Raw genomic sequence first — 16,664 nt, 5'->3', positions numbered from 1 at the left:
CTGAGGGTCTGTGGGGCCAGGATGGCTTTGCCCTTGCACTTAGTCTGGTCTGTTCATACCATAACTCTTTTCTGCCCTTTTTTGTGGTCTGAACTAGTTTGAGAAAGTTCCTATTCTTTGCAACCAAACATCCTTGACAAAGACAACTGGTGGTGAGAGGGCTGACAGTTGCTAACTAAACCATGGTCTTCTCTGACGTATAGGAAGCAGTCAAAAGAACACTACAGATTGGAATGGAAATGATGTGTATATGATGTGTATATGATGTGAATAACGTAGCTTTGAAATTGCTTTTTAAATTTACATTTACAATAAAATTCTGTTGCAACAGACCTGTCCTTAAGTGCAGTGTACCTGCAGCATAGTCATGAAGGGTCCTTTTTCAAGCCTCTGTCACTAACTAGCTCTGAGGCCTTAAGCATACTACCTCACCACCCTGAGCCTCTGTGTCATCATCAGTTGGGACAATGGTACCTACGGTAATGGGCATTGGATTTTTAGCCACTCAGTTTCTGTTCCCCCTCCAGAACCATAACTACCTTTTGGGGAACTGCTTCCTCCCTTTAAGTACACTCTCAGTGGGACTTCTAGTAAAGGTGGCCTACCCTTCTCTAGCCAAAAGATGGACATGTTCACCCCTGGAATTTAAGTGTTGAGTGGAGTTATGTAAGGACTGAAAAAATTTTTTCTGGTTGAAGCTGTGAGTCTCTCAGGCTGCAAGTAACAGATAACCTAACCTAGAGTAGCCTCATCAGGTAGGGGCTGATAAGCAACCTGGAGGCAGGCAGCTGCTAGCATTGGCTCAACTTCTCAGCACTGTCTGGGCTGGTGTATTTGTGATATCTTGGTCTTTCCCTCATAATCGCAAAGGGACTGCAAAAAGTTGCAGCATTGCATCCAGTTTCAAGGCAGGAAGGGGAAATCTTCCATTGTTTCCATCCCTGTTTTATCAGAAAAGTATAATCTTTCCCAGAAATATCCCACCTATCTCTACTCATATCTTTGGGCAGAAACTGTCTCATGGCCACTCCTAGCTGAAAAGGGAACTGGTAAAGCTAGTATTTAATTTTTCCAGCTTCTCTAGGGGAAGGCAGTCCCCTAGGAAAATGGTTAAGTATAGTCATTGAGAAAAGCCAGCCAACAGTGTCCACCACTCCAGTGGCCATACTGAATAAGCTATGGATTCCTTCCTGCTCCCTGGATTCCAATAATTGCTCTGATTTTTGCACCTTCTAACCCTAATTCTTAAGCTTTCAGTTCCATGACCTGTTTCAGTCTTCTCTATTAATTTTCAGTATCAATTTCTATTGCTGGTGAACAGAAAGTTCTGCCAGACCTGCCCCTGTGCAGGTTATTGTCAAAATAGCATGAGAACATGTGATAGCAAGTGGTCAGTAAGCACTAGCTACAATCACGTAGCCACAGCAAGTTGATACTGTTTGGTCTTCCAAGACCGGCACTCTCCATTCCATGAAACTGCCTCTCACGCTTCAGTTGATTAAAAATATTTGCTTACTCTGCAAGTACATAGGAACACATCTGTGAAAGAGAAACAAGAGTAAGGGCTGGATTGCATTTTTTAGAAACTTTGTTGAAATAGTGGGTATTGTGAAGGGAGGTGGGAATGCCTGGGCCCTCATGTCTGGACCAACACAATGGTCAGTTCAGATGAGAAATAAAGAAAAGACTGTTTGGAGCTTCCTAGAATTGGAGTACAAACAACTTCCAATTAGAGCCAGTCCCCTGCCAGGAAGAGGATGGGAGGCCAGAGGCCAGGAGAGAGGGCTTGGCCCAAGGGCTGGGGGCTGTGGGGAGGCTGTGGGAGGGATGGGAAGGGACTGGGCACTGGAGCCCGCCTGCCTGTTTGGAGGGCAGGCTCAGATCCTGACCAGCCACAGGACCTCAGGCAAGTTCCATGTCTTAGTTTTGTCATGTGGAAAATGGTGATAATAGTATCTACTACTTATGGTTGTTAGGAAGATAAATGAGTTAAGACAAGTACCTGGCCCAGAGTCACCTCTCTTTATGTGTTACTATCACCTCAGCAGATAACAGGTGATCAGTGATCAGTTTCTAGGGTGTAGGGCTTGCTAACTTATCTGGAGTGGGTTTGGTTTTCTAGGAGGAACCCCCATACCTACTTTATCAATTCTTCAGGCTTAATGGTGAATTAAGGAATTCATGTATAACTGTATAACAATCATACCCATACTTTATTGAGTTCTCACTATGTGTTCCCGGTACTGCATATACATATTTTCATCAAATACATCAACCTTGTGAAGTACATATTTTTTTCATTTTATCGCTCAGAAGATTGAGGTTCAGATAGCTGACATGACTTTCCGAGAGTCACAAAGAGTCATGAATTCAAACATGACTCAGTCCATTAGGGCTGCTATAACAAAAATACCATGGACTGGGTGGCTTACACAACAAACATTTATTTCTCACAGTCCTAGAGTCTAGGAATTCCAAGATCGAGTCTCCAGCCTATTTGGCATCTGGTGAGAGCCCATTACCTGGTTCCTGGATGCCGTCTCCTTACTGTGTCTTCACATGGTGTGTGGTGGGTGGTGGAGCAAGGGAACTCTCTGAGGCCTCTTTCCTAAGGGCACAGTGTCATTTTGGGAGGCTCTAACCTTGTGACCTAATCATCTCCCAAAGGCCCCCACCTCCTAATACCCTTACCTTGGGGTGGGGGGGTAGGATGTCAATATATGAATTTGGGAGGGGTGGACACAAACCTTCGCTCCAAGACACCTCTGTTGTATTCCAAGCCAGAAGCTCTACATATCCCTAAAAGCTGTCCAGAGCCAAGTCAGGCAAGGCAAATCATGACATACTCCTAAAGAGGCCGAGAACCTGGTTAAGGTGTGATCCCTGGCAGTGTGTCCAGATGCAAAGCTAATGTGATGGGACCAAGTCCGGACGAGGCTTGCTGTACCATCTCTAGCAGTCTGATGACTGAGGGAACCAGGCAAACAGCATCCCAGGTCCTCCCAGGACTTCCCGGCTAGAGATGGCCGTGGCAATGGGAAATTATAAACCCCAAATGCAGGGAGGCAGCGTAGGTTAAACAGTTCAAGTCAGAGTGTTTGGGAGAACCTCCACCCTTCTGTGCCACATTTCTTAAAAGTGATACTCCTGGCCTCTCTCCTGAGAGTGAAGAAACGGCTGCCCTGCTTGGCTGGAGAAAGGACCAGGCCTGTCCTTGGCCTGCTCTTCACTGTGCCAGTAGAAGCCCTTTCCCTGTGGATAAGGCCCATGGGTTTCCCACCAGGCCTTGGGCTGGATGGGTGAGCTCATATCACAGGTGCAGTAGTAACAAGCCCACCTGGCTACCAGACATAAAAGCCGTATCCTCCAACTGACCTTCCTCAGTGAGAAAGGACTGATGTGTGCCCCCTCAGTTGGTGTCAAATGCAGGCAGGGAGCAGGGGTGTTAGGAATTGAATCCCTTGAACCTCTAAACGATGGCTCTTAATGGGGAGTTTGAGTGGAGAGGTAGGTGATACAAATGCTTTAGAGCCCAGGGAGAGAAAGAAAGGCTCTGATTAAAGAGGATGCAAGCCTGCTCTCTTTTTTCATTACCAACTTGAATTTTCTGGTCATTTGTTTGCAGAAATAATCTGTAGGGTTTTGCCTTATCTACCATGGTTTGTTATTACCCCATGTGGACTTAACCTCCAAACTGGGGCTTATTGCAGTGTTTTTTCATTGTGGCACCCGAGTTCTCTCATTGTGTGGTTGTTAGAGAAAACAACTTCTTTTTTAACCCACCATCTACAATATCACAATTATGCTATAATTGAACCATCCAGTTATACAATCTGTTTAGGTTATCTTGGAGTTAAGGGAAATAATCTGTATGCCTTTTCTCTTTGGATATTTAGAGTAAAAATGTGATTATATTGCATCATTTAAAAAACAATGCAAAATCTCTTTCTTTTGTAAGGATCTTCAATATGCAATACCAAGAGCTAACATTTGCATGCATATCATGCAATAAGATGAGCAATTACCATGGCCAAGCACTTAGATTGTCTTATTCAGTCTTGCCATTCCAGACAAGTAGGTACCATTACTGTTCCCCCCTCTATAGATGAAAAACACGTTCGGGGAGGTTCACCCACACAGCCAAGTAGAGAATGGATCCAGGGCTCAGTCCTAGGGTGTGAGACCTAAATCCTCACTCTTCTCACTGCTATGGCGCTGTAGGGATGGGGAAAAAAACTTTTCTTGGACTCTCTTGGGTTCAGTAATTGGGTCAGGTGGATTAAACTGACAAAAAACAGATTAACAGGAGAAAAGATTTATTATGCCTGCACATGGGGACCTCACAGAAAAGTGAAAACCCAAAGAAATGATTAAACTTTAAAGTTTAGAAACCATTTTAACAAAGGGTGATTAATTGCAGAGAAATGACAAGACGAAGGAAAAGGGATTTGGGCTTCTAGGGGCTGTAAATTGTGGGAAGGTAAATTTTGGGGGGAAACTTGTAGGAGGTAAGTGTAGTTTGGTAAGGTCTGTTATGCAGAGGCAAGTCAGTGCCATCTCCAGTGAAAGAATCATCTCTTACTGGTATGGGAGAGGGAAAGAGGACACCTTCAGGAAGAGAAATTTATGTTACTTTATTTATATAGGGAAATGTATGCCCTGTCTTTAGGCAGATAGGGGGAGGACAAAGAGTTCCTGCTGTGCCTGCTCTTTCTCAATTGTCTTCAGCTTTAAATATCATTATGCCAAAGTGGCATATTTGGGGGGTGGAATATTTGGATCCCCTCGGTTCACACAACACATAACAAACACTGCCTTATAAGTTCCCAAATATTTACTGAGTCCTATCATGCTCGCATTTCAGGATCCCTTGGTTGGATCCTTGTCCCTAAGGAGTTTACCACTAAGTATGAGAAGAAAAAGTTTCTCAGCTTCAGACAACCCCCTTTGTGGCAATAGCTGTCCCTTATATTTGGACAGTTTCTAAGTTTACAAGTGTTTCACATACACCATTCTGTCTTCTATTTGAGCACCAGAAACAACCATATGAGGCAGACTTGTCCTCTGTTCTACAAAAAACTGTCTTAGAAGTCAGGCAACTTGCTCAAAGATATCCAGCTTGACAGTCCGACTGCTTCTCTGCTGTACACACACATGCATGCACACAGACACACACCTGTATATAGCATATGTATAAGGCTATATGTATGTGTGTGTGTGTGTGTGTGTGTGTGTGTGTGTGTGTGTGTGTGTGTGTGTGTGTGTGTGTGTGTGTGTATAGACAGAGAATTTGCTTGTGGAGCTAGTACTGACTCAAACCTTGACTGAGCAACAGTCTAAACTGGCCCCCACCCATCTTTGTTCATTCATGTCAGTTATCATTAGGATAAGGCTTTCATGGAAACTTACGTTCCCTCAGTCTATGACTAATACAGGCTACCCATGCAAATGAGATGGGCATATCCTATGTTCTTTCCAGGTCACTCAGAAAGGATGGGTGAGTTGTGTGGCTTCAGCAGAATTTCCTTTTGATGGTTAGTTTGTTGCTTGTTAGCTCCTGATAATGTGTTTGGAAGAGAACTAAACTGCAGTTCATTGAAGATACTCTTTCAGATCTACTATACATCTATACCAGGGTCCCTTATTCCAGAATCTTCCACATCACTCGGAAATCTGGCAGAAACATGGGTTGGCTCTAATAGCCATTTCCAATGAACTCTCTTCTTTGCCTCCCGTAGTAGAGGATGAAAAGTTGGGCATTTTCCCAGACTTCTTTGCAACGAGGGGTGGTGAGGTCTGGTGAAGTCTGTTGTGGCAGGGGACAGATTTTCTAGGAAATATTTTCTCTCTATAAAAGGAGGGTAAGATTGAAGAAAGGCTCAGCGGTTCTGGCCAGAAACCTGCTTCCTGCTCTTGTATAAGGCTGTATTGGGATGTGAGAGCGGGAGCCAGGGACGCGAAAGCACGTAAGCGAAAAATTTAAGGACGGTGGGAGCAGTCGAGGAGCGAGACTGGGCGGGGGCTGGAGGACTGCGAGTGCTGTAATCCCGGCTGCTGGGCGATCGCCTGGCGGAACGAAACCCTACGGGTTAGTTAGGCCCGTGCTTTAGGGATCGCCTGCCAAACTCCCCATTCCCGCCACTCAGCGCTCCTTTCTCACTCGAGGGACGCAGCCGGCCACCAATGGGCGCAGCCACGTTCTGGGGCGCGGCCGACCTTACTTTTGACCCCGTCTATTCGGGGCGGGGCTGAGGCGGAAGGGTGGGGCCGCACACCCACGGGGCGTGGCCTGTGGAACCTCGGAACGCCGGCGACTCGGGGCCGGGCTCGCGTCTCCTGGCGCGGGGTTCCTCTCACGCACGCAGCCTCCCATTCAAAAGATGCCGAAGGGGAGACGCGGCAGCGCGAGCGCCACGATAAGCCAGCGGGCTTCCCCGCCGCTCTACTTCCCGTCCCTCTACGACCGCGGCATCTCCTCATCTTCGCTCAGCGAATTCAACATCTGGAAGAAGCTCTTCGTGCCGCTGGCGGCGGGCGGGGCGGCGGGGGACCGTCCTCTGCTCCAGGCGCTTCCGCTGCCGCCGCCACCAGGCTTGGGTCCCCCCGGCGAGCACCTCTGTTCCCCGCCCTGGCCCTCGGGCCTGGCTTCCATCCCCTACGAGCCTCTGCGGTTTTTCTACTCGCCGCCGCCGGGACCCGAGGTGGCTGCCTCGCCTCCGGCCCTGGTGCCCGCGACCCCCTGGCTCGCCTCTGCCTCCCACCCGGAGGAGTTGTGCGAGCTAGAGATCCGGATTAAGGAACTGGAGCTGCTCACCATCACTGGGGACGATTTCGACTCCCAGCGCTGTGCGTGACCTGGCGGGGGCCGCCCAAGCCCACCCTTAGCCTACCTTGACTCTTTCCTGGGCCCTAAGTCCCCCTTATCCCCTATCTTGCAATGGGCCCCGGGCTGAGACTTCAGCCCGCAAAAGTCCCAGATCCCAAATAGATTCCTCCATCCCAGATTTCAACCTACTCCTTGCCCCACTGTAGAATGGACTTCATGGACCCTTTCACCCCAAACTACATCCTCCCTCTCCCTCTGAGCCATTTCGGTAATTTGAAATTTAAGCCTCCAAACCTGAAACTCCATCATCCACTACAACCCCCATTCTGAACTTTAAGCCTCCTGGTAGTAATACTCCCACCCCTCAAGCTCCACCGACCTCAGACACCCCCTTTCTCTAGAGGAAGCTGACTTTTAGTGTTTATCTTAGCTGGGGTCCTCAATGGGAGGAGGGGCAAGTAGGTGAGTCAGAGGGGTGTCTGTAAGAGGAGGTGGGAATTTTACGAGACCCGGGATGCCCAAAGAAGTTCACTGGGGCTTTGGGACTCTCCACTTCTCAATGTTGGAAGGTAGCCTCCCCGTGACCCCTGGCGCTGGCTACGGGAGAAAGGGTAGCCCTCTCACCAGATTCCTAGTCTTTTCCATCTGATCTTTGGTCTGAAGTCTTAGAGATCTGGACCAGGGCAGACCGAGTGTGCTGGTAATGGGCGGGATTCCTCTGGCAATTAAGCTGATAGATTCCTCCCTGTTGGAGGTTAGAATCATTAAATCCGGTTGCACTCCCAGACGGACCTACTACCCTGTAGACTATTCAGTAGCTCTAGGCTGTCCTGCAGACTTTGTCTTTCCCATCACCTGGTCTGGCTAAGGCTTGCACTTGGCCACCAGAGGAGGGCAGATGGTTCTAGAAAGGCTATCCTCACTACTGTATAACACAGGTTAAATTGGCCCCCCTGCCACACAGGATAGGAAGTACAAAATCTAAATATGTATGGGAATGGTCTCCAACTCATCAGGCATGCTGTAATGCCTCCTTCCCCACAGAAACAATCCCTAGAAAGAAAACACTCCCTAGAAAGCCTGGGCTTTTGTAAGTCCTGGATTTCTTAACTACATATTCTCCACTTAAATGTGTTTTCGCTGTTAAGGGTTTTTTTTCCCACCCATCTTGGATCAGAATGGATTTAGGGTTCATGTAGGGAGCATACATTTGCTTCCCAGAAGTTTGCTTTGGAAATGTTAGGAAAAGCCCCATCTCAACTACCGCTAAATTTGTTTGGCTCTCCCACAGATAAATTCTTGAAGGCACTGAAAGATGAAAAGTTACAAGGACTGAAGAGCAGGCATCCTGGAAAGAAGTCAGCTCCTCTCTCCTGAGGACCTGCCCACCAGAACGCAGATAGCCATCTCCTTCTGTGTTAGTACTTAGATAACATGTTCCGTTTGTTGTCATTTCAAAGATCATTATTTTCTGTTCTGTAGTTACTGCTGTTCTCATTGTTCCCAGCATGTACTCCACATACAGTGCCCACTTGTGTGGTAAATCTCACGGTCTCTGTCCTCTCTGTTCTGCTGCTCGGGCAACTCTCTCGGCCTCTGAAAGCCACTGCCCAGCTGGCATTCAGTGCCTTCTGAGACCAGGGAAGGGGACCCCCAACACTACCAAGTCAAGAGAGAACTGGGAAAAACCAGGGGCGATATATATTTGGTTCTGTTGCTGTGTCCCTACTCAGAAAGGCTCTTTGAGGACTGGAACAAAGGGTAGGTTTGTTTTCACACAGGTTCAGTCCTTGAAAGGGTTTGCTTTTTTTTTTTTTAATGGGTTTTGGATGACAAAACCTTTTGATAATTCAATCAAAGCCATTTGATCCTTCCCAGAAATTCATATATTCAAGAAATATTTGTTGAGTGCTTATTATGTACCAGGCATCCTCCTAGGCTCTTGGGATTGGGGGTGGGGAGACAACAGACAATAAATATAAATAAGCAAATCATAACATGGTATCTTAGAAGATGCCATGCTAAGGGGAAAACAAAAAGTAGGGTAACAATGGTCAGAAGGGTTGGAGGGCAGCAGGGTGGCATTTTAAATAGGGTTTCTTGAAAAGGTAACACTTAAGCAAGATTTGAAGGAAATTGAGAGTGATCGTCTTGGGGCACTCTGGGGGAATGTTCCAATCAGAGAGCCTGTGCAGAGGTTGAAGGTGGCAGCGGGCTGGGATGTTGGAGGGTCAGCAAAGGGCCCAGGTGGCTGGAGCAGGAGTGAGGGGAAAGTGGTAGGGATGAGGGCAGGAAGGGTCCCTCATGTGGGACCTTCCAGCCACGGTAAGGACTCTGAATTTTACTCCCAGTAGGATGGGGAATAGTTAGGGCATTTTTAGCCAATGATTGATAGGACCTGACTTCTGCTGTCATGTTGAGAATAGACTAAGGAGAGAAGCAGAGAAAGTGGGAGGCTGCGGTATTAATCCAGCTGAGTGAGAAGCTACAGTGCAGCACAGTGTGGCCCAGCCTGGCTGTCCTTTCCCCCTTGCTGGGTGAGAGGCGTCTGCAGGACACCCACCACGTCCCCTACCCACTGCCATGTGCTGTCTCTGTGGAGGAGCAATGAGAGCTCAGTGACAGAAGCACACAAAGGATAAAGTATTTTATGAAACAATGTTCCATCAAGTATAACATTTTGATGCTTGGCACCTAGACTCACTGGCGCCCTCACTTAAATGTTTCCGAACTACAGTGCAGGCCAGCAGCAAGTGTAGATCATGGCCAACAAATTTGTGAAGTTGGGCTTCTTGCAAAGGAGAGTGAAAAGGAGTGGCAGTGACTCAGATGTTTTAGAAGCCAAGTGAAGAAGGTATTTAGGAGTGGGGAGGGTCAGCTCTGACAAATAGTGCTGATATGCCAAGTAATATAAGCCTGGAAATTCACTCCAGGACTTAGTAACATGGATTGAGTATTGGTGATCTTGTCAAGAGCAGTTTTAGGTGGGTGATAGGGGTTGATGCCTTACTGGAGTCACCATTTTAAGTCACTGGAGAGGAACTGGAGACAGTGGTGTAGATGACCCTTTAGTGGAGTTTAGGGGTCCGGGAGAGCAGAGCACTAGAGTAGTGACAGGCTGGGCAAGTAGAATTGAGAGGTTTGTATTAAGGTGGGAGAAATGGCTGTGTGTTTCTGGCCCAACAAGGATATGACCTAGTAGAGGAAGAAAAGGTGATAATGTAGAGGAGAGACAAGGAATTGCTGCAATGATGTCCTTGAGTGCACCAGAGAGGTGGCATCTAGTTTACCATAGATGGATTGGCTTTAGGTGAGAGCAAGGATAGTTTATCTGTAATAAAAGGAGTTTGCATCTGTGGTATGAGGATGCAGATACTGGTAGGTGAGTAAATGGGCTGGTAGGAGCTCTGGAAGTTGCATACACAAGCCCAGAGTTTGTGTGGGGTCCCCCAGCTTGAGAACACAAATACGCATGTCTACAAGGCCCGGCTGGAAACCCTGGAAGTGAGTGCAGGGAGCCGGGTGCAGAATGAGGAGCTGCAGGACTCGTGCCTGACCACTAGGCAGATGGTGGGTGGTTCCCTGCTTGTCGCCCAGCCAGGACTGTAGGCACAGTGTCACATGAAAGCTCCTGGGTTCTAAATCTTAGCAACGAATTTAAATGTTTCCAAACTACAGTGCATACTAAATAAATAAAGGCTGGGTAGTAGTTCCCCAGAGTTTGCCACTTCCGCTTTACCCACAGGAGTCCACCCCCCTGAGCAGGGTTTCCAGGCTCTGTCTACTGTCCCAAGAAAGAAGCCAGTTCCTGTTGCCCCAGGCTGGTTGTTATCAGAGCAGCTCCCTTGTCCTCCCAGAAAACTTCAGGCTGCCAAGGTGTTTTGCCAATGGGTTTCAGCCCCAGGCAAGTTCATTATGGATTCAATGTGACCAAAGAAATTGACAGCAAAACGTTCTTTGGGGGTGAAAGGGTTTATTACCTGGCTTGTTCTCCCGGTGGTAGGTTGAGCACTAGGCTGAGCTCTCCATATAATGCAATAATAGCTTATTGCCTAAAGGTGTGAAAGTGGTAGCCTAGCAACAGGCCAGTTACATCATCAGGTGGTTTAAGTTCAGTGAGGATTCTGGCCATAGGAACCCCAACTTTCCCACACTCCAGGATTCTCACCGTACAATCTACATGCTTTCAATCTTCTGCAACAGTCCCTGTGCGAGAAAGCTGAAGCACTGTAACCAGATTCCACAATAGCAACAGAGGATAACAACAACTTAGAGATAATAACAAAAATTAAGATACAAGAAGATTTTGATACAGGTAACAAAAAAATTGTAATAATCCTCAAGCCAGCGGAGTTTCCTAATAACAAAAAAATTATAATAATCCTCAAGACAGAGGAAGTTCCCAATCCACAAAGACTTTAGGGGCAATAAGACACATGTTTTAATGCCACCAACATAGGCAAATCTTGTCCATCAGGTAGGATGCATGCAAGAGAGTAGTCCTGTGATAGGACTATAGCAGGAAGGGGGGCCCTTCCAGGTCTAGTATACCATACTTTTACTCCTTCCCCCATGGGGGTTACTGAAGGGTCTATATATAGTGCTACTTTAGGTGCATGCACTGGCCATAATGATAAAACAAAACTCCCCAGTAAGATGCTCCTACCTTCTGGCCATTCAGGATACAGTACTGTGACCTTTGGCAGCCACTCTGCTGTTATTCCAGGAATACACAGGAGGCCAGCTTCCAGGCCTTGTCCCCAAGGTGCCAGGAGAGCCAGCCATCATTGGTCCATGTGTCAAAAGGTCCAAGGCCATGTCCGCTCAATGGAGTCTCCAGAGTTCAGTGCAGTTGGTGCTGGCAGCAAGATGTTATTCTGGTAGCCAAACCTCAGCTTCAGTGTTTCTTCCTTGGTTTGTACTTGCAGTTGTATAGGGGATGCAGCCATATGTGTTAACATGTCTACGGGGCTCAGGGCTCTCTTTTGGGGTCTCTCGTTCAAATGCCGTAGCACAGTCCATAAGCAGACTGACCATTCCCGCAGACTATTGGTATCTGACTTTAGTCCAGATTTTAACAAGCCATGTGCCTCTTGTGATGCCTGCTGCAGTAGGCTTGTACAGCACATGAAACTTCTATTTGATTCCCAGCTGTTGCACCCATTCTTGCAGTGTATGTCCAGTAAAATGGGTGCCCTGATCCCTCTCAATTACCTGTGGTCAGCCATAGGCAGCAAAGAGACGCTCCAGGCCTCTTTTGGTCATCTGCTGATCTGCACAATGGGTAGGAAGGGCAACCAGAAGTCCAGTAGCTGTGTCCACACAAGTCATAGCATACCGATATCCTTCTGACACAGGTAGGGGCCCAATATAGTCTATTTGCCACCTGACAAGGGGTGTTGGCCCCTTAGCTATTGTCCCATGTTGCTGTGGAACTCAGTGTTCAGTTTAAGTCCCTTTTGGAGCACATGACACACTCCTGCCTGGCTCTACTAACTTCTTCAAAGGTCAAAGACAAGCCCCACTGATGGGCTATAGCCCACGCTGTCTTTTGCCCTGCATGCAACAAACACTGATGTGACCATTGGGTTATATCAGAGGCAGGCTTTCCTTCTAACCAACTGGGCCAATTTATCTGGGCCAATTTATCTGATTCATCATTTCTTGGGGGATGGCAGTGGCAAATGATGTGTTCCATGGTATACTGTAATTATTTTAGTCCGACCACAGACCCATAAGTCTTGCCACAATTCTTGCCCCCAAAGGGGTCGGTGACCAACCAGCCAGTTGGCATGGTACCAGGTTGGTAGCCACAGGGTCAAACCCTGATAAACAGCCCAGCTGTCAGTGCAGAGAACTATAGGGGAGAGTTCCTGGCTGATCACAAGCCACATGGCCCACAACTCTGCCCATTGGCTGCTCTTCACCTCACCATCTTCCATCCTTATTGTCTCAGTCTTAGGATGGAAAGCTATGGCCCTCCAATTTGGGGGCTGCCCACAGCTGGAGCCATCTGTGTACCATGCATCTTTGGGTATAGGGGCTCTTCCCTCCTAATAGGGACTCTGCTACTAATCGTTCAAAAGCAAGTTCTTCCTGCTTTTCATTAGTATATGTCACTGGCCCCAATAAATGTTGGAGTTCTTCACTCAAGGGGCCAGCAGAGAGGCCACTACACTGCTGTAGGTAAGCACCCCACTTAGCTAGTGTGGACGTTTGTGCTACACCACTCCTGGGCTTTTGGGTGCAGTCTCATACCCACCCCAAGATGGGTAGGTGGTTATTACCTTTATAGGGGCCATTTTAGTGATGGGTTCTGTAGCCAATAAGGCATGATACATGGCAGCCAGTTGTTTTTCTATCAAAGTGTATTGTACCTCTGCCCCTTTCCAGAGTTGTGACCAGAATCCAATAGGTTGGCCAGTTCATTCAAGCCACTGCCAGAGACCCCAGCCATAACCGTCTTCAGTCACAGGAATATCCCGTTCACAGGGCCTTGATGGGTCTATCACACTCAATGCCTGCACAGCCTTGACTGCCTGTTTTGCTGTAGTAAAGGCAGATGAACATTCTCATCCCAGTCCCACCTGATGTCCTTTCATACCAACTGGTATGGGGGCTTCAGAATTTGTGCCAAGTGTGGGATAAACACTCTCCAGTAGCCTAGAAGACCCAGAAACTCCTGTAGCAATGCTATAGTTGTAGGGGTAGAAAAGACCTAGATTTTATCTATAACTGCTTCTGGTATAACTTTGGTCTTACCCAACCAGACGACCCCTAAGAATTTGACAGACAAACCAGGTCCCTGAACCTTGGTGCTGTTCACAGCCCATCCTTTCTCCTGTAAATGTTGCAGCAGTCTCGATGCTGCACCTTCTAGATCTGAATCAGATGTGAGCATGACATCATCAATATAATGATACAGCCGCACCATTGGCAGTTTCTCCCACGTAGCCAAGTACTGGGCTACAAGTCCATGACAGATGGTGGGGTTGTGGAGGTATCCCTGTGGAAGGATGGTGAAAGTCCATTGCCATCCTTCCCATGTGAAAGCAAACTGTTCCTGACTTTCCTGCTCAATGTCAATGGAAAAGAAGGCATTAGCAAGATCTATCACATAATGGTATGTTCCTAGTTCATGGCTGAGGGTATCCATCAAGCCTGCAATAGACGAGACAGCAGCATACATAGGGGGTATGACTTTATTCAGTTCTCTGTAATCCAGTCATATGCCAGGAGCCATCTGGCTTTTTTACAGGCCACACTGGGGAATTGAAAGGACTATGGGATGGCTTTATAATACCTACCTTTTCCGGCTCCTGGAGAGTTTCTCCAATCTCTTTATGCCCTCCAGGCAGTTTGTATTGTTTGGTTTTAGTCACCTGCTGAGGCACAGGCAAAGCTATGGGTGGGTGCCTAGCATGTTCCCTCAGAACTGCCTTCACCACACGTACTCTCAGTCTGAACTCACCTGCAGTGGTCTGCAACCATAGACCCTGCAGGATATCAATCCCCAAAATATACTCAGGGATAGGAGACATATACACAGTATACTCTTTTGGGGGTAGACACCCCATTCCCAAAGGGGTTTGGGCTTGTTTCACTCTGATAGCCTTATCCCTGTATCCATCTATGATAGTGGGGGTCCTGGAGAACCACTCAGGATTACCATGAATCAGTGAACATTCAGCCCCTGTGTCCACCAGAGCCAGAACACATTGTATGTTCACTGGGGACCAATGGATAGCTATTTCAACATGTGGCCTCCAGTCCCCCCTTGGTCCCTCAGGGCAGATATCTTGACCTTTCCCTCAGTCAAACCATGTTCCCCAATCACCTTCCTGTATGGGCTCAAGTGAGGTTGGCTTGCTCTCCAGCAGGAAGTCTTGCAAACACACAGGCTGGGCTTTTGGCTCTGTCTCTGACCTCTGCCTATTTGGTCTTAATGGCTGGAACTGCTGCTCTGGTTTCAGTTGTTGCCACAGCTCTAGTAAGATCCTATTTGACTTCCCATCTAATTTCCTTCCATCTGCTCCTGCCCGTATTAAATCAACCCACATCTGGGTCCTTGTAACCTTCATGGGGCCCTTTAAATTCTTCTTGTGAGTAGCAGATCTTATTTCTTTCCAGGTTCTCATTGCTTCAGCCTCTCCTAAGTCTGCTACTGTACGTGTCACCTCACTTTTGGGATGCCCTAATTGAGGGGGAAGAATAGCCACTAGAGACCCAAAGAGGGATGTGGGAGCTGTTTGAAGCACAATATTTCTCATTCCAGTAGTGAAAAACTCTTCATCTAGGCCATAATTCTCTGGACTATAGATGACATTTCTTATGCCTAGCTCTCGTAACACCGGTTGGAGCTCAGCATACGTCTGCCATCTAACAGGAGACGATGGTAGATCACCTGGACTGGGCCACACAACACGAAGTGAGGCCGTAAGCCAATCGAGGAGGGAGCGACTCCCTGGGGTCTGATGTGCATTTTGTAATTGCTGCCTCAAGGCGGGCTGCACTGTCGGGGAAGCCAGCTTTCCTGTCTCTGATCCTGACAGAACAATTCCATCCACCCCTAAGTCCCACAAACACAGGAGCCAAGCTGATATTGACTCCGAGGGCTTCTGCCTAAACAGGGAGCCCCAATCCACCAGCTCAGCCTCAGCCTGAATATAGGGGCAGAGCATAGAGTGCTTCACGACCTGAAGAGGGGAGTTGCTCCTCTCCTTGGGGAGCTTTCAGCTGCTGGGTCTTTATTTCCCTTACAATCTCTGGGTGTGCTTTCAATACAGGAGGGGTCAGTGCCTCCGGCACCATCCCTTCATCCTTCCCCAGCTCCTCCATTTCTGGGGCTGATGTCACCTTTCTCTCCCTTCCCCAAGTGCCTCCTCTGCTACAACCTTTACCTTTTCTACTGTGCCTCCCAGCAATGCCCGCTCAGTCTTCAGCTGCTCTCTTACCTTCACCTCAGTGCTTTGCAGCTGACGTTCTCATGCCACCTCTGCCTGTGCTTCCGTCTCATTCTGTAAGGAATTTTTTTACCTCTTCAATGGCACCTTGCTGCAGGTGTTCTTATGCTGCTCCTCCCGCATCAATGCCATTTCCTTCTTCAGGGAATCCACAGAAGTTTGCAGCTCGCGTTCTCATGCCGCCATTTCTTGGGTCTCCTCTGTAGACCTTTTTAATACTGTGAGAAGCAGCCAGCCCACAGTCCCCGCTGCCTCACAGGCACTCTGTTCCTCAAAAGACCTACTAACTATACCAAGGCTACCCCTACAGCCTCAGGTGTCATTTCCACTTGCCTCCAGTCCTGGGGCGGGGCCCAGTCCTCTAGGAGGCAAGCCACCTCAGACCACATACCCACTGGGGGACAATCCACTGTCTCTCCATTCACAGGGGCAACCCGCTGAAGCACCCCTCCCATAAGGGCAGCCTGTCTTTTTCCTCAGTCAACAATGAACCTTGCTGACTTTTGCCAATTGTCTTGCCAATGGGTTTCAGCCCCAGGCAAGTTTGCTATGGATTCAATGTGACCAAAGAAATTGACAGCAAAACGTTCTTTGGCGTGAAAGGGTTTATTACCCAGCTTGTTCTCCCAGCAGTAGGTCAAGCACTAGCGGCTCTACCTCTGCCCAGAGCACTGGGCTGAGCTCTCTATATAGCCCAATAATAGCTTATTGCCTAAAGGTGTGGAAGCGGTAGCCTAGCAACAGGCCAGTTACATCATCAGGTGGTTTAGGTTCAGTGAGGGTCCTGGCCATAGGAATCCCAACTTTCCCACACAAGGCCAGTGAGGGGGCTGGAGAATCTGAATGAGAATAAATGGGAATAAACCAGGGATCAG

The 16,664-nt window shown here is 48.0% G+C and overlaps 1 protein-coding gene across 1 annotated transcript; it reads left to right on the top strand.

Annotated features, from left to right (window-relative positions):
* The first annotated feature begins 6,272 nt into the window (after positions 1–6,272).
* On the top strand, positions 6,273–8,389 carry C11H11orf91 (chromosome 11 C11orf91 homolog). The gene is made up of 2 exons (XM_017643554.3): positions 6,273–6,846; positions 8,118–8,389. Exons 1-2 carry the CDS (start codon positions 6,381–6,383, stop codon positions 8,201–8,203), a joined length of 552 nt encoding a protein of 183 aa, XP_017499043.2. The 5' UTR covers positions 6,273–6,380; the 3' UTR covers positions 8,204–8,389.
* Positions 8,390–16,664: the final 8,275 nt, after the last annotated feature.

This window comes from Manis javanica, chromosome 11, assembly GCF_040802235.1.
Source record: "Manis javanica isolate MJ-LG chromosome 11, MJ_LKY, whole genome shotgun sequence".
NCBI classification, from domain to species: domain Eukaryota; kingdom Metazoa; phylum Chordata; class Mammalia; order Pholidota; family Manidae; genus Manis; species Manis javanica.
This window is presented reverse-complemented; position numbering and strand designations above follow the sequence as displayed.